Source organism: Narcine bancroftii, unplaced genomic scaffold (genome assembly GCF_036971445.1).
Source record: "Narcine bancroftii isolate sNarBan1 unplaced genomic scaffold, sNarBan1.hap1 Scaffold_165, whole genome shotgun sequence".
Taxonomy (NCBI): Eukaryota; Metazoa; Chordata; class Chondrichthyes; order Torpediniformes; family Narcinidae; genus Narcine; species Narcine bancroftii.
The window spans coordinates 526-25,538 of record NW_027211900.1 but is presented as its reverse complement, the minus strand read 5'-3'; the positions used below and the strand labels follow the sequence as shown (position 1 = coordinate 25,538).

The 25,013-nt window shown below is 41.9% G+C and overlaps 1 protein-coding gene across 1 annotated transcript; it reads left to right on the top strand.

The window, feature by feature from the left end:
* Positions 1–7,891: 7,891 nt before the first annotated feature.
* LOC138750545 (microtubule-actin cross-linking factor 1-like) lies at positions 7,892–24,710 on the top strand. The gene is made up of 5 exons (XM_069912634.1): positions 7,892–8,224; positions 18,565–18,774; positions 22,899–23,127; positions 23,342–23,658; positions 24,519–24,710. Exons 1-5 carry the CDS (start codon positions 8,027–8,029, stop codon positions 24,693–24,695), a joined length of 1,131 nt encoding a protein of 376 aa, XP_069768735.1. The 5' UTR covers positions 7,892–8,026; the 3' UTR covers positions 24,696–24,710.
* The last annotated feature ends 303 nt before the right edge of the window (positions 24,711–25,013 follow it).

The following is a 25,013-nucleotide window of genomic DNA, read 5'->3' as shown; positions in this document are numbered from 1 at the left end:
CTACCACACCTCCGTAGAAACTTGCCAGGGTTTCCGATGTCGTACCAAAGCTCCGCAAATCCCTGAGGAAGTACAGGTGTCGACGTCTTTTTTTCACAATGCCATTTGTGTGTTGGGTCCAAGATAATGACTTTCAAGATCTGAAATTTGCTCACCCTCTTCACCACTAATCCCCTGATGATCACTGAACCATACAACTCTGGATTTCCCTTCCTGACGTCCACAATCAGCTCCTTGGTTTTGGTGGCATTGAGTGGGAGTTGGTTGTTCATGCACCATTCAGCCAAGTTTTCATTCTCCCTTCTGTATGCTGTCTCATCGCCCCATTATATACAATCCACTACCATGGTAGCATCAGTTGCATTGGCTTTGTTGTACTGAGTCACGCAGTCATAAGTTTATAGAGAGAAAGCAGGGACTAAGAACACAGCCCTCTGGTACTGGTGGAGATTGTAGAGGAGATGTTCTTACTGATCCTCACTGATTGTGGACAGGAGGAGAGGGAAATTCAGCATTCAATTACACAGTGGGGTGTTGAGTCCCAAGGTCTTGGAGTTTGATGATCAATTTTGAGGGAATGATGGTGTTAAATGGCAAACTGTTGTCGATAAAAAGCATCCTGAAGTATGCATCTTTGCTGTCCAGGAGTTCCAGGGCTTTGTGTAGTGCCAGTGAGATGGCATCCACCATAGACCTACTGCTACGATTGCAAATTGGAACCGATCCATTTCACCGCTCAGAGAGGAGCTGATAGGCTTCAGCACCCAGCCTTTCCAAACAGCTCCTCACTTCTGACTGAGGTTCAAGGTTCAAGACTCCTTTTATTTTAGGCAGACGGAGAGTCACCACTTTGTCCAGCTCCCCTTGCAGAAATGAGGCCCCAGCAAGGAATGGTTGACAAGGCCAGTGCTCTAAGCACTGAGCTATTGGAGTAGAAAGGAAATCAAAACAACCTCTGTTCAGAGCCACGGTCTGTGAATTCTCCTCCTATGCTCCCTCAGCCTCTGCGGCTGCACAGTCTCCTGTTTAATTCATTGACAACATCGTGGCCCATCCCTTCGCAAGTGAACATGAACACGGTGTCTTGTCGCTCTTCTGCCCTCACGGAACTTTTTGTAGTCGTTGGCACATTGTGATGTTCCACTGCGAATCGCAGAACGCCATGCAGTGCGATTTTTTCGGTGAGGTCCCCCCAGTCAATATGGTTGACATGGAATGACTGGAGATTGCACTTGATTACGTCTTTGTAGTGAAAACGTGGGCGGCCAACATTGCGGGGAGCATCTGGTAGCCCACCGTAGAGGACATCTTTGGGCAATCGGCCATCCTGCATACAGACAATGTGGCTAGCCCACCGCAGGCAGTGAGCGCGAATGATTGAGTAGAGGTCCGTACCTCCAGTCTTCTCCAGGACTTGGACGTTTGTGACTCTGTCGTGCCATGAGTAGCCTAGGATGGATCTGAGGCAGCAGAAATGGAATGCGTTAGGCAGTGTTCATGCTTTATGTATGTGACCCAGGTTTCAAGGCTGTAGAGAAGCATACTCAGCACGCAGGCCTCGTAGACTCGGATTTTCAACTTGGTGGAGAGGTGGCAGTTTTCCCACACATGGGCACGGAGACAGTGGATGCTTTTCCCAGGCTTGTGTCCAGTTCTGCATCAAGTGAGTTCGTTGTTGTCACAGTGAAGCCTCAGTAGCAGAATTTGTCTATGTTGGCGAGCACTGACCCATTGATCGTAACTGATGGAGTGTCGTGGGTTTGTTGGCTAAAGATGCCCGTCTTGCCCAGGCTCATTTTCCGACCAAATTCAGTGCAGGCAGATGCAAATGCATCACACAATACTTGCAGCTCTGGCTGGGAGTGAACCATGAAGGCAGCATCATCTGCATAGAGCAGTTCTCAAATCATAACTCTTCTGATTTATGTCCTGGCCCGGAGCCGTGACAGATTAAAAAGTTTTCTGGAGCTCCTTGTGTGCAGCGCTGTGCCTGAAGCTTCTGGAAAGGCATGGCGCAGAAGAGCAGAGATGAAAATGCCAAACAGAACTGGAGCGAGTACGCAACCCTGTTTTATGCTGCATTGGATTGGGAACTCTTCTGATCTCAAGCCATCGAATTGGGCAGTGGCCTCTATGATGTTGTGAAACTGGACGATGATGGACAGTAGTGTGTCAGGGCAGCCAAGATGTTTTAAGACATGGAATAGATGTGAGTCAAAGGCCTTGGTCAGGTCGATGAAGCACATATAGAGAGGTTTGCGTTGTTTAATGCATCTCTCTTGCAGTTGTTGGAAGTCGAAGGCCAAATCGATAGTTGATGGAGATGGCCGAAAGCCACATTGGCTTTCAGGCAGTATTCTGTTGGCGATGGTTGGCAGACGTGGGGGTGGGGGGGGGGGGGTTGAATGGGATTGCACAACAGAGTATGTTGTCTACAAGGCTGAGCAGTGAGATGCCATGGTAGTTACTGCAGTCTTGGTGGTCACCTTTGTTCTTGGAAAGGGTCACAATATTTGCGTCCCGCAGATCTTTGGGGATGTAACGGTGGAGCCAACATGTTTTGAATAGTATTGTGAGCTCGGAGGTAAGTGCTTCGCCACCAATCTTCAAGATCTCAGAAGAGATACCATTGATTCCAGGTGATTTGTTATTTTTCATGCAATGGACTGCTTTTATGACATCGGTGATGGTAAATTCAGCATCTAGCTCCGCTAGGACAGGTAGTTGCGGCAGTGTGTTGTTGATGATGTCAGGGTCCACAACGATTGGTGTTGTGTAACACAAGCTCCAGATCCAAACCTCCGACATGATCAGGAAGCCTTCAGCATCCGAGACCATTCAGAAGCCCTTTTTGCCCTCAGCACCCTCTCGTATCCCATTTCCTACGGGGATTCCCATGAGCCAGTCTCCAGCAGCCCGCAGCCTGAGCGGTTCCCATGAACATAACTCATGTGCAGCCTGTGTGGCTCCTTTAGCCGCTGAACCCATTTCTGATCCACTGTTATGGTCACTGGCCGGTGGAATCATATCCCAAGCTTCACCTTCTTAACAGGGATGTTCTCTCCATTTCTGGTGCCCTGCTCCCCAGAGTATGCTGAGGGGGTGTAGGGCTTCCCATCGGTTGCAGGGTGGGAATATGATGATTGGGTTTAGGGCTTCCCGTCAGTTGCAGGGTGGGAGTATGCTCAGAGGGTGTAGGGCTTCCCATTGGTTGCAGGGTGGGAGTATGCTGAGGGGGTGTAGGGCTTCCCGTCAGTTGCAGGGTGGGAGTATGCTGAGGGGGTGTAGGGCTTCCCATCGGTTGCAGGGTGGGAGTATGCTGAAGGAGTGTAGGGCTTCCCGTCAGTTGCTGGGTGGGAGTATGCTGAGGGGGTGTTCCCATCGGTTGCAGGGTGGGAGCATGATGAGGGGGTGTGTAATGGAAGATTTAAACCATGTTTCTTACTTTTGCAGCCTTTGCTCCTGCAAGGCTGAGAACCTGCTTGTTGCATATGAATTAGTAGACATTATCTAAATTTACACTATGGGGCCCAGGGATGCATATGAATCAGTAGACATTATCCCACTTCCCTCATGAGGCCCAGAGATGCAGTTGTCTTTTGTTGGTCGCAGACTGTCAGGAGACCTTGAAGATAATTAAATCATTTATTCAAAGAGATAAGATCTGAAGTAAACAACTTTTGGGGTAATATAAGCCATGGTCCCACTGCTGAAGTTTGAGACTCTCCAAGAGGTGGCAACATCTCTCAGCAAGAAGAAGAACTTCAAGAATCCAGCTAACGTCCCGGTCAAGGGAGGTGGAGAAGCTGCTACCAGCGCCCCGACAACCTTCTACAAATGTGCAGTCGTTGCCTTGCTTCAGCAGTTGGGACCAGTCCAGGTGTTGATGTATAATTGGGAAGGGCTTGCATATTGTAGTGTGAATTCAGATTTAAATTTAGTAATAAAGCCTTGTATAAACTGAACTGCTCTCGGTGTGTGTGTGTCTATTTTCTTTCGGTAGCTCAAACACTGTGACCAATCTAAAACGAACAAAATGAGAGGTATAAGTTTACCCAAGACAGGGTGTAGGGCTTTCCGTCGGTTGCAGGGCGGGAGTATGCTGAGGGGGTGTAGGGCTTCCCGTCGGTTGCAGGGTGGGAGTATGCTGAGGGGGTGTAGGGCTTCATGTCAGTTGCAGGGTGGGAGTATGCCGAGGGGGTGTAGGGCTTCCCGTCAGTTGCTGGGTGGATGTATGCTGAGGGGGTGTAGGGCTTCCCATCGGTTGCAGGGTGGGAGTATGCTGAGGGGATGTAGGGCTTCCTGTCGGTTGCAAGGTGGGAGTATGCTGAGGGGGTGTAGGGATTCCTGTCGGTTGCAGGGTGGGAGGGGGTGTATGGTTTTCTGTACGAGTACTGGTTGTTGGGAGTGTATTGTTTGGCGGGGCCCTTTGGGGTGATGTGATGGTTGGCTGTCCTAGTGTCTGTTGCCTTCATGCTGATCCATAGGGGACTGTGAGTCTCCCACATTGTCCACGATTGCAACCGGTGCGAAGTCCCTGGTGGCCACCGAGTCTTCCCGTCCGTCCCTGAATGTGACAAATGCATAGTGGGGATTCGACCTGGCTCAACTCCACTGGGTCCACCCGTGGGTCCATTTTGTGGGGCTGGGCAGTGCTTCCAGAGGAGTGCTGGTCCCAGTGTCATCAACCATCTAGGCAGCACTGTGCCTGTCGCGGCTTTCCTCGTAAAGGAAAACATATGGTCATGTGGTGTTGTGTTAGTGGTGGTACACAATAACGAGCGTATAGAATGTAAAGCCTCTGGTAACACATCTTGCCATCTTGTCACGAGTAGGTCTTTTGCCTTTCAGATCAACAGGATGGTTTTCCAGAGAGAGGCATTTTCCCTTTCTACTTGCCCATTTCCCCTGGAACTGTAGCTTGCGGTGCAGTTGGTGGCAAAACCTCTGTCCTGTAGGTACTGGGTCGACTTCGGCATTCATAAAGCGGAACCCCTCTTTGTGTACATAGCTGGAGTACTCACACATGCTGAAAATGGATTGCAGGCACTTTACTACTGTGGCTGCCGATACGTGGGGACATGGGATTCCAAAAGATCAGTGGGAGTATTCGTCTATGGCATTAAGGAAATAGACATTCCTGTCGTAGGAAGGGTGCGGGCCTTTAAAGACAAGGCTGAGGTGCTCAAAAGATCTAGTAGCTTTCATAAGTGTAGCTTTATCCGGCCAGTACAATTGTAGTTTGCATTCCGCACAGATGGGACAGCCCTTGTTTACTGTCCTTACTTCCTCTCCCGAGAATGGGAGATTTTGGGTCCTTATGAAGTGAAACAGTCTAGTGACTCCCGGGTGGCCCAGCTCATTGTGCAAGCTCTGCAGTTGGGACATGTGGTTGAGGGCCTCACAGTTGTCCCTGGACAGTGTATCTGAGGGCTCATTGAGCCTCCCTGGATGGTAAAGAATGTCGTAATTATATGTAGTCAATTCTATCCTCCAGCACAAGATTTTATTGTTTTTTTATCTTCTCCTGTTCTGGTTGGCGAACGTAAAAGCCATAGATCATTGGTCCTGACAAGGTTTCCATGCCAGATAATCTCTCCAGTGCCTTACTGCTTCCACAATGGCTTGAGCCTCCTTTTCCACTGCTGAGTCTCTCACCTCTGACCACTGTAGGGTCCATGAGAAAAAGGCTACCGGTCGCCCCTCCTGGTTCAGTGTAGGAGCTAGCGCTACATCTGATACATCGGTCTCCTCTTGGAATGGGATCGTCTCATCTATGGATGGCAGGATTGCTTTTGCAGTCAGGTCCTTAATATCTGTGAAGGCTTTGACAGCTGCTGGGCAGGTTGGGAACCGGAGGCTTTTATCAGTGGGCAAGCCCTGACCTCATAGTTGGGGACCCACTGTGCATAATATGCAAAATGTCCCAAACATCTCTTTAAGGTTTTCTGTTAGTGTGGGACTGGGAGGTCTGGGAGCAGGTGCATGCGGACAGGGTCTGGGCTGATTTTCCCCGTTCTGTACCACATATCCCAGGATGGCCAGTTACCTAGTGCTAAAGACACACTTGTCCGTATTATACATTAGATTGTGTTCCTCTGCTGCCTGAAAACAAATGGAAGGTTAATGTCATGGTCAGATTGTGAGTGGACACCTACCAACTGATCCCTTCGCCATGCGGACACTCGGTCCTGGGCAAGCGTGTGCACCCTGTGGGAAATTGGGGTTGGCTAGGGGTGTCTCAGAGTTAGCAACCCATCCAGGAGATCCTGGTAGTAGATCATGATCAGGAGGGCGACTTGTCGTACGCCTTCTGCCCGTGCTTGTCGCGATCCTTAATTGTAAGTCAGAAACCCAGGTGGTTGCACGGCCAATCCCGGTTCCGTGGAATTAACTAACAGGCGGAGCTGTATATATATATATATATATATATATATATATATGTGTATATATATATATATATATATATATATATATAAATATATATATATATTAGTCTATTAAATTGTGACTAACGTCAACCACATTAGACAGAGTCCAAGTTAAATGCTAGTTTTAATAGACAAGTATATAAAGCAAGTTCTTGCCTCTGTGCAAGCCCAGGTCAGAATGGAGGAGCCTAGGATTGGTCGGCTTTATATATGAGGTTGTCAGGTGGTGGTCCTGGTGACCTAGAGGAGTAATAGCATATCACCACAGTATATTCTCCACTTATATAAATGCAGAACATTTATAAAGAAGGGCAAGACAGGTCAGGTGCCTATTCTTTGAAGGTGAAAAGAATGATGTCATTAGAACATAGAACACTACAGCACAGTAGAGGCCCTTATGCCCTTAATGTTGTGCAGACCCATATATTCCTTCCAAACTAAAATACTAAAGTCTTCCTGCCTTGTGACCCTCTATTATTCGCTAATCTAGGTGCCAGTCTAAGGGTCTCTTAAATGCCCATAGAGGGGAGGCAGCACCCACTTTGGGAATCACTATGCGATGTTAACTTTTGGTTTATGGTATCTTGACCTTTTCTCCAGCACGGTGAAGGATGTGAATGTGTCGTAACGGCGCTTTGTCACAGAATTTACTATCTTCCATTCATCTTCACGTCCAACCCAAAACTGTACTCTCCGAATGTGATCTTCCCAGCAAGAAGCCAGTGCAATCCTCTGGTGTTCCATAAATGGAAGAGAGGTATTTCAGCCCCTGAATGCTGCTGTCCTGGTCAGCCTGCCTGAAGGGCAGTGCCCACAGAACACCTGTGTAGGGATCCACTATTGTCCTGGGAGTTGGGGCTTAATGGGTTAGAGAAGAACACATTGTCGATGTTGACCACGGCATACCAGGGTTTGTCGCCCCTGCCCGTGATATCCTCCACCAATTTAACCACATCGAAAACGACTGCAGCAAGAGTGAGTGGGGGGGGGGGGGGTGGGGGTGGGGGGGTGGGGAGTAAATTTGTCCAATTTACAGTATCATACACCACGTGCCATTTTTCTTAAAGACAGGCCAGATTGGGCTGTCTTATCACACCCCCTCATAGAGGAGGGTATCAATCACTTCCCCGATCTCCTTATAGCCCCCTGGCACCCGATCCAGGTGGGTGCAGACTACCTGGGAGGGAGGGGCAATGACAAGAGGAGTCCACCTGGCTGCCCCGACAACAATGGTTGGCGGGAGACCCTCAAATATAAACTGCCCCTTGAGTACATTCATTCCGAGAATGTGGGGGGGTTGGGGTCTCATTGTGACATCATAGCGAGAGAGTAAATATTGGGAGATTGCCATGGTTTCACTTGTCTTTCTGTATTATTGTGTAACAATAAACCCATTGATGACATCACACAGCCAGCAAACCCAGTTGCTGAGACTGCAGTCGTGTCCATTGTGAGGGTTGAACGTGGTGCGAGCGCGTGGCACAGTCTTTGACGAATACCAGGGCTTTTTGGCCAAGTGAGGCTCACGGTGGTGACGTATTTGAATTACTACATCACACGTCACTGGAAACACCTCGCGTGTGACTTGCAGGAGAATGGGCAATGCCTTGGGCTGTCTACGAGTGGCACGAGTGGCTGGGGAAGAGGAGCAGAGTAGGAGATCCCTCACTCCTCGGAAAAGAATGACGTGCAACTGCTGCAAGAAGATCAGAGGCAGGTGGTTTCATTCCCGAGTTGCTGCGGAGGAATCGTCAGACTTCAATGTCGACCGCAGGGAAGAAAACACGCAGCAGGTACTCTCGGTCACGTGTGAAACCTTCTTGAGGCAATGTCGAAATGAACATAAGTTGTACTGTGTGCACAAGGTTCATTACTCACGTAAACATCAGACACTCATCCTATAAGGAGAGCTTGGTGTTTCACAGCTAATTATCTCCAATTCAGTGTTGGTAAATCAGTTATGCTTTGTCTTATCTTTTTCCAAAGCATCTACAGATTGGGTGCTTCATTTATTCTGAAACTTAAACAAGGTCATCAACAAGTGAATCCTACTTGGAATTTATACATTCCTACTTAATAAATGGGTCCAGATAGTCTTATTTTTGTAAATTAAAATGAAAAACATTCTCTTTCCTTTCACAGCACAAAGGATCCCCAAGCTTTAAAGTGTAAATGATAAAACTGGAATTACTGGATATTTCAATAAGAACAGAAAAGGCTGGAAACTCCCAGCAAGTCAGGAGGTGACCAACCTGCTATTTCCAACATTTTCTGTTGTTACATTTGAAGTATAATTATTTTTAATATTTCTTCTGGGAACAATTGGCTGTCAAAGGCAGGAATTAAATTCTCTTTATTGTTTTGGAGTAGGGAGAGTTTAGTGCTTTTTTTAGGAAGGAATATATGGGTTGGCACAACATCAAGGGCTGAAGGGCCTGTACTATGCTGCAGTGTTCTATGTTCTGTGTTTCTGCCATGGTGATTTAAGAGTAAATATTAACCAAGGACCCCCAGAAGAATGTGCCCTTTCCTTTGGTTTCTGCCCTGGAAGAAAGACTGATGAAAGACTGGAGTCCTGGTTTTGTGGCTGAAATCAAAACAAGAGTGTTCTTCGTAAAGATGCACCAAGAATCTGTGGTTTGCCTTTCATCAAATTCAAGTCAGAAACCTCAGCCTTGAGTGTAGAGGTGTGAAATCTGAATGTCTCTGGGGATTGACCCTGTGCCATGTGTTCAGTTGCAATGCCTTCAGCAACCCTTGAACCAATGTTCATTGGGCCAATCCTGAAAGGTGTTTTGCCTTGCTTTTTCCAGATACTTTTGTTCTGTTCACTGCCATGGTTCACATGATGAAGATAATGCTTTGCAGTGGATTTGAAAATAGTCATTAAGTTTTAACTGTGACTTTTACCAGCAAGACCACATGCTTGTTCTTGGTAAAATGTTTTTATTGAGTTTAACATATAAGCATACATACAGAAATCTGAAAACCACGTGACAATTCATTCCATTACGAGTAAGGACACGCGAAGAAAACAAAGTTAATGAAACTACATTCAGGATGACTTGTTAACCTCCAAAACAATTACACTCCAACTCCAATCATCCAAAATCAGATTCGCTGAAATCCTCATTTATCCAAAAGTTTACAAAAATTCAAATAAATGAAGATATCCAAAACAAATCAAGAATCTGCATTTATCTGAAATATTTTTCAGAGACAAACTAACCTCTCAGGTTGAAAAAAAAATTATTGCACGTGAAATTAGAACATCGAATGTTCTCGTTTCAGGTAACTCCCTCCCGTCTCTTTTTCTATTCCTTCTTTACCTTCCCCTATTGACTTTTCTCTCCAACTCTCCCATCAAACTGCACACCACTCACTCCCAGCAAGTGGTTGGAAGAATCCCTTGTCCTGCCGTCGTCCAGGAGAGCGGCCTCTCGGCAGCAGCCGGTTGGTCACAGCCCTTTCAGATAATCGGAGTTGTAATGTAATAAGAAATAATCTATATGGTGAACCCATTTATTGAAATAAATTGTACAAAACAAAAGAATAAAAAGAAAAAGAAAACAACTCGAAAAATTAAATCTAAAAAATACATCTAATCTAATGCCTCTCTCTAATCAAGGTTACCTTGCAGACAGAGTAAAATGGGGATTTTTGTTTAAGGTATTGGAAAAATTTAAATTTGGGCCACTCTTTATTGGTTGGATGAAGGCCTTATATAAAAATCCATTGGCTAGAGTGGTGACAAATGGACAAGTATCTTCTTCCTTTATATTATCTAGATCAACTTGACAGGGTGTCCTTTTTCACCGGCTTTATTTGCTTTGGTTATTGAACCGTTAGCGCGAATGATTAGACAAGATGGTGATATTAAAGATATTAAGGCAAATGAGGAAGAGTATAAAATGAATTTATTTGCCGATGATGCTTTGATATATTTAACAAATCCTACGCAGTCGTTAGGAAGGTTACATGCAAGGTTGGAACAGTGTGGTGCATTATCAGGATATAAGGTTAATTGGGATAAGAGTGAAATGATACCTTTGACAAGAATGGATTTTGCAAACTGCAGATATTGTTACATTTAAGCGGTTGGATAAAATTAAGTATTTTGGGATAAATGTAGATGATAATTATAATCATTTATATGAGTTGAATTATAGACTATTATAGCATAAAATTAAATTAGATTTAAATCGGTGGAAAGATTTACTGATAACTTTAATAGGGCGATGTGGCGGCGCAGTCTCCCATGGTGTATAACGCCACATGGCGGAGCAGCCATGGGAAGATGACGCTGTCAAGGTTTTCTCCCTGCCTCAAGTCACCTGCCCAGCGCACGCCTGGGGCAGCGATTCTGATATCACAATGCACGAGGTGAATGAGCTTAGGCTGCCCTTAAGCGGGCGCGGGCTGAATTTGAATAAAAACGTCATTAATGGCTTTCAATGTGGTGGCTGAGTCTTTCTTGGTTGTGTCCATCACGACAGTGTTTTAAAATGAATGTTTTCCCCCGTATTCAGTATTTTTGTCGATCAATTACATGTGGGATTCCTAAAAGGTTTTAAGCATTTCCATGTGCTGGGAAGATCTTTATTATGAAAAGGTAAATTGGCAAGAGTATCTATACAAAAATTGACTTGGAGTTTTATAATTACCACATTTTCAGGATTATTATGAAGCGGCACAATTCAAGTTTATTAATAGAATGGTTGGATCACAACAATCTTTACGTTGGGCTAAAATCCAAATGGCTCAGCTTCATGAACAAAGAATGATACAGTTTATTTATAAATGGAATGCTCAACTTTTCCAAAATTATCCTTTACCGGTGTTAAAACATTTCATGGAAATATGGTATCGGACCAACGTTGCTATTGGTGCTGAGGGCAAAATTTCGGCTAAAACCCTTTGTATTAAAATAAGCTTTGTATAAAAATAAATCACGTATTCCTGAATATTTGGGAAAAGAAAGGTATTATCTTGGCCGAAGATTGTTATGAAGCTGGAAATTTTGTTTCATATCAATGATAGAATGAAAAATATGGATCAGGTCCATGCTTAGTTACCAACTTTGTTACTAGATAATTTTGGACACAGTTTGAGATTACCTCGAAGGAAGAGATTTGAATGTTCAATTATTGAAGGAGGGGAAAGGGGATTGATTACACAAATGTATGCTTTATTACAAAATAAGATGCCTAAGTCGGATATTTATAAAGTGAGAAGTAAAAGGAAGAAGGATCTGTCGGTTTTAATTTCTCAGGATGATTGGATGACATTATGTGAGGACAGTGTGACTAACCCAGTAAACGTAAGATAAAGATTCGTTCATTATAATTTTATTCATCAACTTTACTTAACACCTGAGAAGTTGAAGAGGTATAGATTTATCTCTTTGGATATGTGTTTTCAATGTGGGGAATAGATAGGGTCTTTTTTACATTCAGTATGGTTAGGTGATCAGGTGAAACCCTTTCTGAATGGAATTATGGAATTTTTATTGGGACATATGAAGTAAAATGGAGTTTGGAAATGAAATTGGATACATTTCAAATTGCATTTATTCAGTTGGAATAGGCAGTAGCGAGAAAATGTAAAGCTATAACCTGGAAAGATGAAATTGAATAAAGTATTCAGAGATGGGACATGGAATTGCAATCATGTATTCCATTGGAAAAGATAACTTACAATTTACGCCATCCGTCTACCATTTTTGTTAATGTGCGGGTCCCTCTGTGAAATGTATGGGTCTAAATATGTCATGGTTGATTGGTGACATCAAACCCGACTATGATGGTTTGTTTCTTTAGTTTGAGGTTGTAGAGGATGGGAGGGAGCTAAGAGAGGGGGTGGGAGGGGGGTATATATGGGGGAAATTTTTGTATGTTAATATGATGTATTTTATTGTGGATTTTGAATTTGATTTTAAATAAAGTATACAAAAAGAAGGTTACTTTGTAGACCACATGCTAATAGTTCCTTTCATTGTTGTTCAATAACATCTGATCCTTTCCTGCTTCTAAACTGTATTTCTGTGAAATCTCCACACAGCGGCTTCTCTGTGTATTTCCGGCACTACCTGATCCAATGCACTAATTGATAAGGTGGTGTCTGCAACCTATCTTAAGGAAGGCTGAGACGACCACAGATCGCTAGTGATTGTTGTTTACTTTCAAGCAAAGTTGGATCGGCCAAGGGTTCTTCTCAGATCTCTGAATGTGCAGTGTGACAAGAGTTTTAGAGGTAGCTTGGAATGAATTACTCGAGCAGCTTCCACACACACACATTTGAAAACCCAGAATTTTAGCAGGATTATTGCATCCTGCTTTTTGCCAAGGAGCAACAAAGTATCCACATACAGCTTGCCTAGGAGAGCATGTGGCGTTAGCAGGCAGAGTTAGAACAGCTTTGCTCTCAGAGAGGGAGGGAGTGAGAGAGAAGGAGTCAGAGAAATCTGTTCAAGAGGGACAAGCTGCCAAACTTTGGAAGGCTGCCTGATCAAAGGAGAAGACTGATGGTCTGAAAGATGACCTGAAAGAAAAAGGATCATCCGGAGAACCCTGAAGGGGGCAAGTTCTGTCAGAAAGACTAATTAAGAAGAAATCAGTTGCAGATGCTCTGGAAATGGAATCTCTCTCTCTGAAAACCAGCAAGAGCCCTTCTGAGTGGTAACCATTTGTCTGTTAAACACCAAAGCTTGGTGAACTTTGTTAATGCTAATGTATGAGCACTGTTGCAAGAATTGCCTGTGATCCAAAGAACTTTTCTAATCTTCAATACACATTACACTCACCTGCACTTAGTATTTGAGGGTGGATTAAGTGGGTTAGGTAGGTTAAGTAATAAGTTAAAGTTCAATTCTGTTTTCATGTTCAAATAAAATTCTAAACTACTTTTGTTTAAATAACCCTGTGTTGTCGTGCATATCTATTGCTACTGGTTTTTGGGGTCATCTGGACTCCGTAACATTTTATGGGGGCTCATCCTTTAGGATTTGAACATTGCAGTTTCATGATTTATTAGTTGATTGGGATGTTTTTGCAGGCTATTTTTACAAGCTTACAGAAAGCTTGTGTCTGGAAAAACTGCAGCAATGGATGTTGATACATTTTTGTTACAACCATCACCTGCAGAACTGCAGAAGGTGAGAAAATAGGAACTGATGGCTATTTCTGAGGCATTGAAAATTGTTGAAGTTAAACATTGGATGAGAAAAGTACAAACGTAGAGGATTATAATAGTGAAATATTACATGTGAAGGAAAATTTGTTGAGGAAGACTCACAAAAGGACATTCCAGAATAATAGGCATTTTCAGAGAGCTCATGTGGACCAGATTAATAAACCTGTTCATAAGGTTAGGATGGAGCAGGATAGTAGGGCTGAAATAAAGTCTGGAGAAAATGTTCAGTAAAAAGATGAAGGAAAGGTAGGAAAGGACAGAACTTCTGTATTTATATGCCATTTGTGTAAGAAAGCTGGTCGTGTGACTGTCTAGTCTTGAAACAGAAAAGGTAAAAACAGGTTTAACCAGAACCATGTATACAGAAACAGTGGAATTTAAGGAGAGCAGAGGTGCATAACCTGATCAGTAGGTCATGGATGTTTTCAAGCCTTTTGTGTCAGAGGGCTTTGTCTCAATAAAGGAGGGAGAACCACAGGTTCCAGTTAACATTCTTAGAGATACTGAGGCTGCTCAGTCATTGTTGTTAGAAACCGTTTTAACTGTGGATCAAAGGACAGACACAGAGGAGACAACTTTGATTAAAGGTGTTGGAGATGAGGTAGGGTCAATATTGCTTCACAAGGTTGTGCTAAATTCAGAATTAGTCAAAGGAACTGTTGTAGTAGGAGTTACCCATGCAAGGTGTCTCGTTTTTGCTGGGGAATGATTTGTCAGAGAATAAAGTTGGGTCAGTTTTAAGATTGACAAATTGGCCTAGTAAGGATGTGGTTAGAGAGGATGGTGAGATATATCCTGCATGGGCGGTAACTAGGTCTGTGACTAAGAAAATGATGACAGCTGAAGATGATCCAGTTGGGGGAGTCACGTGATGGAGTAGTGGCCGGTCAGGGAATTCCAGCCCTCTCCGGAAAAGTTTAAAAAAAACACACAAAACACAAAGGTACAAGATTAAAATTTAAAACAAAGTAAAAATAAAGGTGAGAAGAAAATGGCAGCGAAGAGAGAAAAGTCGAAAACAACGGGAAGAAGAGAAGAAGAAAGAACGTCGGAAGAAGAAGGTGAAGGCCTTACCTGTCCGAGGAGGCCCGCCGCGGAGAGAGAAGCCCGCTCCCTCAGGTCAGTGGAAGTCCCGGGCTCGGGACTACAAAAATGGCTCGCAGAGCCGAGTAAAAGTGCGCAACCGCGCAAGAAAAAAAACACACTGACGGGAGGGGGAAACAGCTGCGGAGTCGATCTCCACAGCTGAGAGAGACACCTGCAGCACAGCAGCTGGTGCTGAACAGAGACAATAATGACAACAAGAAAGAAGAAGGTAAAAAGAAAAGAAGGAAACAACAGATGGTCAATCCAGAGGAAGAAGAAGAAGAAGAACAGAAAGAAGTGGAAGAAGAAGAGAAAGGCAAGACAATGGATGTATCTTTTTTCAAAGAATATATGGAATCAGTGAAAGAATGGCAATTACAAGAATTTAATGAGATAAAAAGAAGAATTAAGAATGCAGAAGAAAAAATGAATATAATAGAAATGGTCATATCAGAGATAGGAAAAAGAGTGGAGAATGTGGAAGAACGAGAAATAATCGTAGAAATGGAAGTAGAGGACAAAAGAGAAATTAGAAGAATCTAATAAAAAAGTTAAAGAGGCACACGAGCTGTAAGCTCAGAAGACAGATATAATGGAAAAGTACATTAGAAGAAATAATATAAAGATAGTGGGCCTTAAGGAAGATGAAGAAGGCAAGAATATGAGAGAATTTATAAAAGATTGGATCCCCAGGTTCCTAGGAAGACCAGAATTACAGGAAGAAATTGAAATAGAGAGGGCACATAGAACATTAGCCCCGAAACCACAACCGCAGCAAAAACCAAGATCCATTTTAGTAAAATTTTTAAGATATACAAGAGAAAATATATTGGAGAAAGCAATGAAGAAAATAAGAGAAGACAAAAAGCCACTGGAATACAAAGGTCAAAAATTTTTTTTCTATCCAGACATAAGTTTTGATCTCCTGAAGAAGAGGAAGGAGTTCAATACAGCAAAAACGATCTTATGGAAAAAAGGATATAAATTTATGTTAAAGTACCCAGCGGTACTTAAAATAGTTATTCCAGGGCAACAAAACAGACTATTCTCGGATCCAGAGGAAGCACGAAAATTTGCAGAACAACTACAAAACAAGCAGAGAGATGAAGACATGTAATGAGAGTAAAAATGACCACGAACTATATGTATGTGTGTATATGGGTATATGTATGTATATATTTTATATATATATATATATATATATAGATATATATATATCTATATATATATGTAGATGTGTATGTACGTGTGTGTATACATGAATGTATACGTATTTAGAGGAAAATATATAGAGTATAGATAAGAATTAATAAGGGAATGAAAGGGAATAGAGGGAATAAGGAGGGAATTAAAAGAGTGACCTTTGTTACATATGAAAATTGAAATCTTTTCCGGGGGGGGCTGGGTGGGGATGAGTTACGGTCACTGCAAAATCAGTTGACATTTGCGAGTGAATTCGCAAATCCAAATGGAGAGGAGAGATGTGTTTGCCCAACAAGAGATAAAGGGCAACTCAGGAGGGGGAGGGGAGAATGGGGTTAAAGAAGTTTTAAGTAGGAGAATAAGGAAAATGTTTGATGTTTTAGAAATGTTGTCTTATAAAGTGTTCAAAACAAGAAAACAGAAATGGATAAGAAGGAAAGGTGATGATGGAGAAACGGAAAGGGAAGATAAACAAAGTTTGAAATGGCTACGTTGAACTATATGACTTTAAATATTAACGGAATACATAACCAAATCAAAAGGAAGAAACTGCTAAATTTACTGAAAAAAGAAAAAATTGATATAACATTTGTGCAAGAAACACATTTAACTGAATTGGAGCACAAGAAATTAAAGAGAGATTGGGTAGGACATGTAACAGCAGCGTCGTATAATTCAAAAGCAAGAGGAGTAGCTATATTAATCAGTAAAAATGTACCAATTAAAATAGAAGAGGAAATAATAGATCCAGCAGGGAGATATGTAATGATAAAATGTCAGATATATTTGAAGTTTTGGTATCTACTCAATGTATATTCACCTAACGAAGAAGATCAAAAGTTTATGCAAGATATTTTTTTGAAGATAGCAGATACGCAAGGGAACATATTAATAGGAGGGGATTTCAACCTTAATTTGGATTCAAATATGGATAAAACTGGGAAAAAAATTAACAGAAAGAACAAAGTAACCAAATTTATAATTAAATCGATGCAAGAAATGCAACTTTTGGATATATGGAGGAAACAACACCCAAAGGAAAAGGAATATTCATATTATTCGGGTAGACATAAAACATACTCAAGAATAGACCTATTTCTGTTATCAGCTCGTAAGCAAGATAGAGTAAGAAAAACAGAATATAAAGCTAGAATATTATCGGACCATTCACCCTTGATATTGACAACAGAGTTAGAGGACATCCCTCCAAGAATGTATAGATGGAAATTAAACTCCATGCTACTTAAAAGGCAGGATTTTAGAGAATTCATTGAAAGACAAATTAAAATGTACTTTGAAATAAATACGGAATCAGTGAAAGATAAGTTTATACTATGGGATGCAATGAAAGCGTTCATTAGAGGGCAAATAATAAGTTATGTAGCCAAGATGAAGAAGGACTATAATCAGGAAACAGAGCAGTTGGAAAGGGAAATAGTAAATATAGAAAAAGAATTAGCAATGAAGGAAGATACAACTAAAAGAAGAGAATTGGCAGATCAAAAAATAAAATATGAAACACTACAAACATATAAGGTGGAGAAGAACATAATGAAGACAAAACAGAAATATTATGAACTAAGGGAAAAAACGCACAAAATCCTAGCATAGCAGCTTAAGACAGAACAAGCTAAGAAAATTGTATTGGCATCAAGGAAAAAAGACAAACAAATCACATATAATCCAACGGAGATCAATGAAAACTTTAGAGAATTCTATGAACAATTATACCAAGCTAAAAACGAAGGGAAAGAAGGCAAAATAGATGAATTTTTAACTAAAATTGAACTACCAAAATCACAAATAGAGGAATAATATAAATTAACAGAACCATTTGAAATAGTAGAAATACAAGAGATAATAAAAAAAAACTACCAAATAATAAAACACCAGGAGAGGATGAATTCCCAATAGAATTCTATAAAACATTTAAAGATTTATTAATTCCTCCCCTCCTGGAAGTAATCAACCAGATTGACAAAACACAAAGCTTACCAGATTCATGTAAAACAGCAATAATTACAGTAATACCAAAGCAAGGGAAAGATCCACTCGCACCAGCATCATATAGACCAATATCATTACTTAACACAGATTATAAGATAATAGCTAAACTATTAGCAAACAGATTAGCAGATTATGTACCTAAAATGGTAAATCTAGACCAAACTGGATTTATTAAAAAAAGACGCACAACAGACAATATTTGTAAATTTATTAACTTAATTCATGCAGTAGAAGGGAGTAAAGCGCCAACAGTAGCAGTTGCTTTAGACGCAGAGAAGGCCTTTGAAATGAAAGGGGAGGGATTAGACGAAGGGGCCCGAGAAATGAAGGCAGTGTTAGGGAGACATGAGCAGGGAAATGATGAAGCGGAATTCCGTCGATGCCCGTGTGTGTGTATAGGAGGCTGGTCTTTAGTATTTTCCATCCTTTTCGTATTGATCGAAGACTGGGCAAGACCACGTGTTGCCCATGTGCATATTCCGATGAAATGGTGTGGAATGGCCCCTGTTTATAAACAGGCATCTTCCACTCAAGTGGTTTCACATCCTCCTCAATCCCAAGGGTTTGCAAATAGATGAGGGAATATGGAATTGCTGCCAGGAAAGTACAACACGTCTTCAAACTAACAGGATTTTGCAATTTGTAGGAAACAACAGAAGATCACCTACAAAAACATAAGAAGACAGTAGGTGATCTTCTGAAATGGTTGGCAGTCGAGGGTCACTATGGAGTTCATATCACCGAAGACGAATTCTACGCATTAGGTGATGGTTTCCAGATGGAGGAAGAGGACGATGCGATGGGGTCATTTGCTGAGATGGGCGAAAGACTGAATGACCACCAGCAAGGCCTGAAGGTATGAACACTTCCAGGTGTTTTGGATAAGTGTATATTCGAACAATTGTAAAACTATTTTGGATTGGACTTTTCATCAGAACCTCTGATCAGTACAGATTTGATGAAAGGCGACTAAATAAATTTCACTTAAATAATGACTAACACAATTTCTAAATAATGTTGAATTGAATTTTGACGATCTTCTCCCAATCCTATTCAAAGATCTAGCAGATCCTCTTTCTAACTCAGTCCTACTTTCTGTTCTTTGCTCTGGCCCAGTCACGCAAGTGATGAGAGATGACGGGAATATGATTAACTCACTAGTGAAGGGGCAGTGATTGACGATGGTCACAGAGGCCCTTCACTAACAATCTCACCATGGCAGCTTCTTAACAAAAACTCTTCACCTCAGTAATGCTGTATTCTCAGATAATGTGGATCTTGATGTTGTAAAGGGAAGAACCTCCTCCCCTATTTTGATAACTCCAGCACCCACTCATGTGATTAACTCTTTATAACCCATTGAATGGGCCATGCAAGCTATTCACAACCAAAAAGGGTTGAGGAAGCATACACCACCGGAATGAATTCTGGCGTAGCAACGTCACTGTTCGTCCACTCAACCAGGCCAGATCCTTGTGCAGATCTAGGGATTGGTTTGGAAAAGAGAGTGAGTAAGGCTACACCCCCTCACTACCACAATTTTCCTGTTGTTGAGGCAACTGTTGGTGACAGCAGGAGCAGAAAGATTCATCCCATGTTTCTCCAGGGGCTCCCTCAATTCTGATGTGTGGTAGCACCATTGTGCTAAATGGGATAGATTCAGAATAAATTGACAGCTGGAATCACAGTGGCCAAAAGGTACGATGGGCCTTTAACATTTGCAGCAGGAAAGTGTTACTTACCATCGTTAGTTCTCCCATTACAACCAAGACAAGTCATCACCATGGTTTAATAGGGAATGCAGATGCACATGAGGTGCCAGACTGATAATCTTACAACACTGGACAGTGGGCAGGCAATGCAGAAAAAAAAATAACATTCCAAAGACAGAATTAACCGCTGATGAAATTTGAGCTCTGTCGTCCTTCCGGCTGGGTCATGAACAGTAAACAGGAAAAGAGGGACCAAGGGTCTCCTCATTCTCAGTGGTGGTAGGCCTCAGCTTCTGAATAACAATGTTGGGGTTAAGACACTTTCTAGCATGTTCCATCAGGTTCTTCCGACACCATCACAGAAATCACTTTCACCCTATTTGATTTACTTAGGAACACCAAGTGCAGCAGACAAATAGGACCAGACTCCATCACATTCGAAGTACTGGAGAAGTTCAGTCTAGATTTTTTTGCACCTCTTGTCACAGTTGATCCACTGACATCCTTCTGACAAAGTGGCAAATTCTTCAGGTATCTGGTCCATCTACCAAAAGCAGGACAAAGCCATACTTTATTTAATCAGCTGCCCGATGGAAAGTGTGTCGCACACACTGTGACATAAAGTGGCATTGTTCACCAATAACCTGCATAATGGTACTTCAATTGGGTTTTGTCACATGACTCCAGGTCTCCTTCTCACTGTGGTCCTAACATGGACCAGCCACTTTGAGTACTGTGATAACTAAAACAGATCAGAGGCTACCTGTCAAGCAGTAGGTGGCGAACCTTTGCTCCGCACTTGACTGGATGAGCACAATTCCCAAAGGGCCCAAGGACCTCAACAGCAGAGCAAAGCAGTTGGCTTGATTAGCCCTCCATTCATTCTCTCCACTGAGGTAGTCCTGTATTCTATCAACGGAGTGAACGACATCTACTCGACTCCAAGAATATGTCCAAAGAGGAGCCTTCTGACATGGAGAGGGACGTGCATTAGGTCCGTAGGAACATTACTACCTGCTGATTCCCCTCCACACTCCTCTCCCTTCTAACTGGGAAAGATATTGCCGTTCGTTCAGTTTGGGCCCTGGCAGGGACACCTGCATCTTGAAGCACTAATGTGAAAATGATAATTACCCAGAATGTTTTCACTAAAATGGGGATAGATTTTCACGTTTGTCATTCCTTAATATGCAGTGCTCAAGTCAGATTTTCATCGTTAAAAAAGAGCAAAGATCTTTAAACATTTACCAATTGATGTTATCTTCTTTTCGTAAAGCATTGCTTAACATGTATGCAAATTATTGCCCTGTGTGTGCTTGACAGCCTGGTTTGTTTTGGAATAAGGCGACTTGAATAAAGTCTTGTCAAGTCCAAAGGATGTTGAACCAAATGGTAAAGATAAATACAATAAAGTCACCGTTATGTCTCTGTGTGGGAGGCTTTTTAAATAGCAGAAGAGATTTTACTTATTGATGCCTTCCACCATGCCAGGAAATGTTCATACTCACATAGACATGCACCCCACATTGGTGCACGACATTTACGACAGTGAGACGGGTGTGTTATCTCGTCAGGATCATGTGAACTCTTTTGTAACTTCCTAGGAATACACCCTTCTCACTGTGGTAACCGTCGTGCACTACTGGGGGGCACCTATACATGAGTATGAGTGCGAACAGTTTCCTGAGATGGTGGAAGGCATCAGTAAGTAAACTCCCTTCTGTTATTTGAATCTTGCATCTTTAAGTTATTTAAGAATCCTCCCAGGTAACACGGAGACAGAACATGTTGGCAGTGGTCGGTCTAAGAGAACAAGAATAAAACTATAAAATTGATTGGAAGTGACTGAAATCTGAAGGGGAAGAAGAGAAAAAGTACACCTGGAAATGAATGGCTGGTGCAATAGCAGTTCACCCAGTGATGGACGGGAGGCTGAAGACATGGTTGAATCGTTTAAAACGTTTCAGCAGATGTACAATTTAGCAGTGAAAAGCTATTTTAAAAATGCAACAGCGAGGAGAAGGTTAGTTCTATACATGTCTGGACAGGGGAGCCAGGCCGTGACTTATTTAATAGCTGAGAGCTTACGGGGTGGAGAAAAATGATCCAGAGCAGATATTTGCAAAGGTTGTTTCTCACCTTGAACTCAGCTCTAATCCTAGACTTGAATGCAATGAATTTCAAGGTTTTGTGTAAGAGACTGATGAGACTGTTACTAACTTCCTTACTACACCAAAAATTAATGCTGCAAAATGCAGATGGAAGGATATAGAGGAAAGATTAGCTGATCCATTAATATGCCCATCCTGAAGTGCAAAAGTCTCTTCTAGGGAAGGATAGCTTGAAATTGGCCAAAGACTCTGACACAGCCAGAGTCTTCAAAGCCACGAGGACGCAAATGAAATCCCTATCAATGCAGACCCACCCACAGCAAAGAGAAGGAAGGGTTGATGCTATAAAAAATACAATCAGAAAAGTGCCACCCCCAGGACCTGTAGGAAGGGCAGCGGACAACACCCCTCCGTGACCAAAATGATTGCCCCGCATACGGTTCTGAATGTGGAGCCTACGGCATAGCAAACCACTGGGCGAAGATGTGCAAGTCTGGCGTGAAGGAAACAGTGATACCAGTGAAGAAAAAAGACAAGAAGATCCACCATCTCTTAAAAATGTTGACACACTCATATACATAGACATCCACCCCACAGTTACTTCAGTGAGAAGGGTGCATTCTTACACAGTTACAAACTAGTTCACATTCTCCTGACTAGATCACAGTCACCTCTCGTTAGATTTCACGTGTTCTCTTTTACACATCATGAAAGAATATTAAATCCCTGAATTGAAAGTTAAGGATGAGATCATTCAAATGACAAAAGTTTAATGTGCTTAAGTTTAAATAAAAGTAAGTCTGTTTGACAGGGAAGGGACTGTGTACAAATACTGAAGGAGAGGATTTATTTTCTTGTCAGTCAAATTAAATATGGAATATATTCTACTCCATCTCAGCAGGATTCATCCTTTGACACAAGCAAAGAATTGTAGATCAAGGTAGTTGATTAAACCTCCGAAAGCATAAAACCATTTAGATTTCTGGACTTGAAGTACGTTTCCTGTGTGTATTTAAGGGTGTTTTGGTACCCTGATTTTTAATAAATTGGGAAACCTGAATATTTTATTTCAATTGCAAATGCAATAAATAGAAACCTTACCTCCCCCAAGACAACTTGGAGCAATAAAAATGAACCTAGGATTGTTTCTTTTCTAGGAACATCGCCAAAAGTTGTCCCAGAAAGAGCAAGAGTTGGTTTTGGCCATAGAGGCAGCTCAGACTTTCCTGGAACAAAATGTCCAGGACCCTTTGCGAGACGAGGAAGTTGCACTGCAGGAGAACTTGAATGTCTTGATGGAGGAGTACGAATCCGCTTTATCAAGTGCGGATTCTCAATTAAACGTGATTGAGGATCTGCATCTAGAACTGCAGAAGTTCCGAAAAGGTGAGGGAAAGTATTCATTTATTTTCCAGATTACTATAAAATACTATTTACTGAGAGTTAAAAAGAATTCTAAGTAAGACAACTGAAAGCTACATGTGGTTTGGAATAACCCCAACTTGTAATTATTACAGGATCCTGTCAATGTGTCAAAGTCTATATAATCTGGTATTATTTGATCATTTTGATTATTTCACCATTATATTCCTTTAAACAGATCATGATGAATTTGAAACATTAATGATTCATTCAGAAAAGGAACTACGAAAAATAAAAGCTGAGGAATTTGACTCCACGTCATTGACATTCAAACTTAAGAAGCAGAAATTCCTCTTCAATGATCTTCAGTTTCTCAAAGGGGATCTAAGATACCTCAGACGATCTTGGAAAAGTCTCTTCGATGCTGCCTTTCTCTTTGAAATCAGGAATGCAATTGAAAGCTACAAGATCCCAATTGATCCTGATGCCATAAGCCAACGTGTGGAGGAGACGGTTGAAAGCGCCGATGCTCGCTTCAACGCACTTCGATCAGAAGTATGACATATCTCCTTTTTTTTGACTAATAGCATTTAAACTCCAATTTTACTTTAGATCAGTAACATGAGAGCATTTTGATAGACTGAGCAACTTGTGTAAGTTTTAGTCTTATAAGAGTGGCTCTGGAAAAGGTTTGCGGCTGTGATTTTTAATACCCATGAAGAACAGGAACAATGATCAAATCTTTCCAGTATTGTGGAGCTCTCTTGGTGGCCAAATTCACTCGAGTTGGACAGAGACCACTGCAGAAAATAAGTCATGAACTCATTTCCTTTTAATAAAATCAAATGTCGAACAGATCATAATTGGTGAAGATTTTCCAGACTGGCCTCCCACGTGTATTTGTCACTGAACACGGTGTAATGTGTCCAATCCACAAAGGTCACCTCGCTGGCTCAGTATGTCCTAAACCCAAGGGTTAGGCTTGAATGGCATAACAGAAATGCAGAGTGTTCGTCTGGAACAAGCCCAGCCCCAAAAGAATTTCTGTCTAATCTTCACTGACACACTAAATTTGTGAAGGTTTTCAATGCTTCTGATATATTCCTGACCATCAGTTTATTTTGAAAGCAAACTCAAAATATTAATTAAAAGATTTATTGACATAACAAGAAAATGGAACAGTACGGCAGGGTAACAGGCATTTCACCTTTGGTGAGGAGTGAACATTGCCTTTTTGTCTGTGACCCTCAAAAAACTTGATGCAGGGAACAAAAAAATGATAGTTGGCATAAGTAATGGACCAGTAATGTATCGCTTGACCCATTTTGGATCGATTGGACACTCGATATTTGATCGCATCACAAAATCGTACATTTTAAAAATCCACATACTCATTCATTTCTTTCACTCTATAGTGCATTGGACTTGGAATCCGTCTTAGCACCAAGGTATTTGAACAATGGCAAGAGAAGGCAGATGAGCTGCGTTTGTGGCTAGAGAGAGTAGAAAGAGAAAGACGAATGGTTCAGCTGGAGGCCATCCCTAATCCAGAAATCTTGCAGCAAGAACTTGAAAATATCATGGTAAATTAAAGTTGTTATTTCATAAATGACTGTGTAATGTTGCTTATTCTAATTTACGAGTAGAATGATGAATGCTTTGAAATAATGATAATGTGCACATCCAATAACAGTGGTTAAGGCCACATGGGAGGTTGTAAGTTTGGCACCTGAAATAGGAAGTTGAGCTCCATTCATTCCAACTTGATCAGGTTTTAATGGGAGCCTGATGAAGATCCAACAGCCAATTTGCTTCCAGATGGTGGGGGCGAGATTGGAAACTGTAACAAAGAAGCCAAACAGTTCTGCTCTCATTGTGTGTCTATTTTCAGTATGGGTTTCCTCAGACCT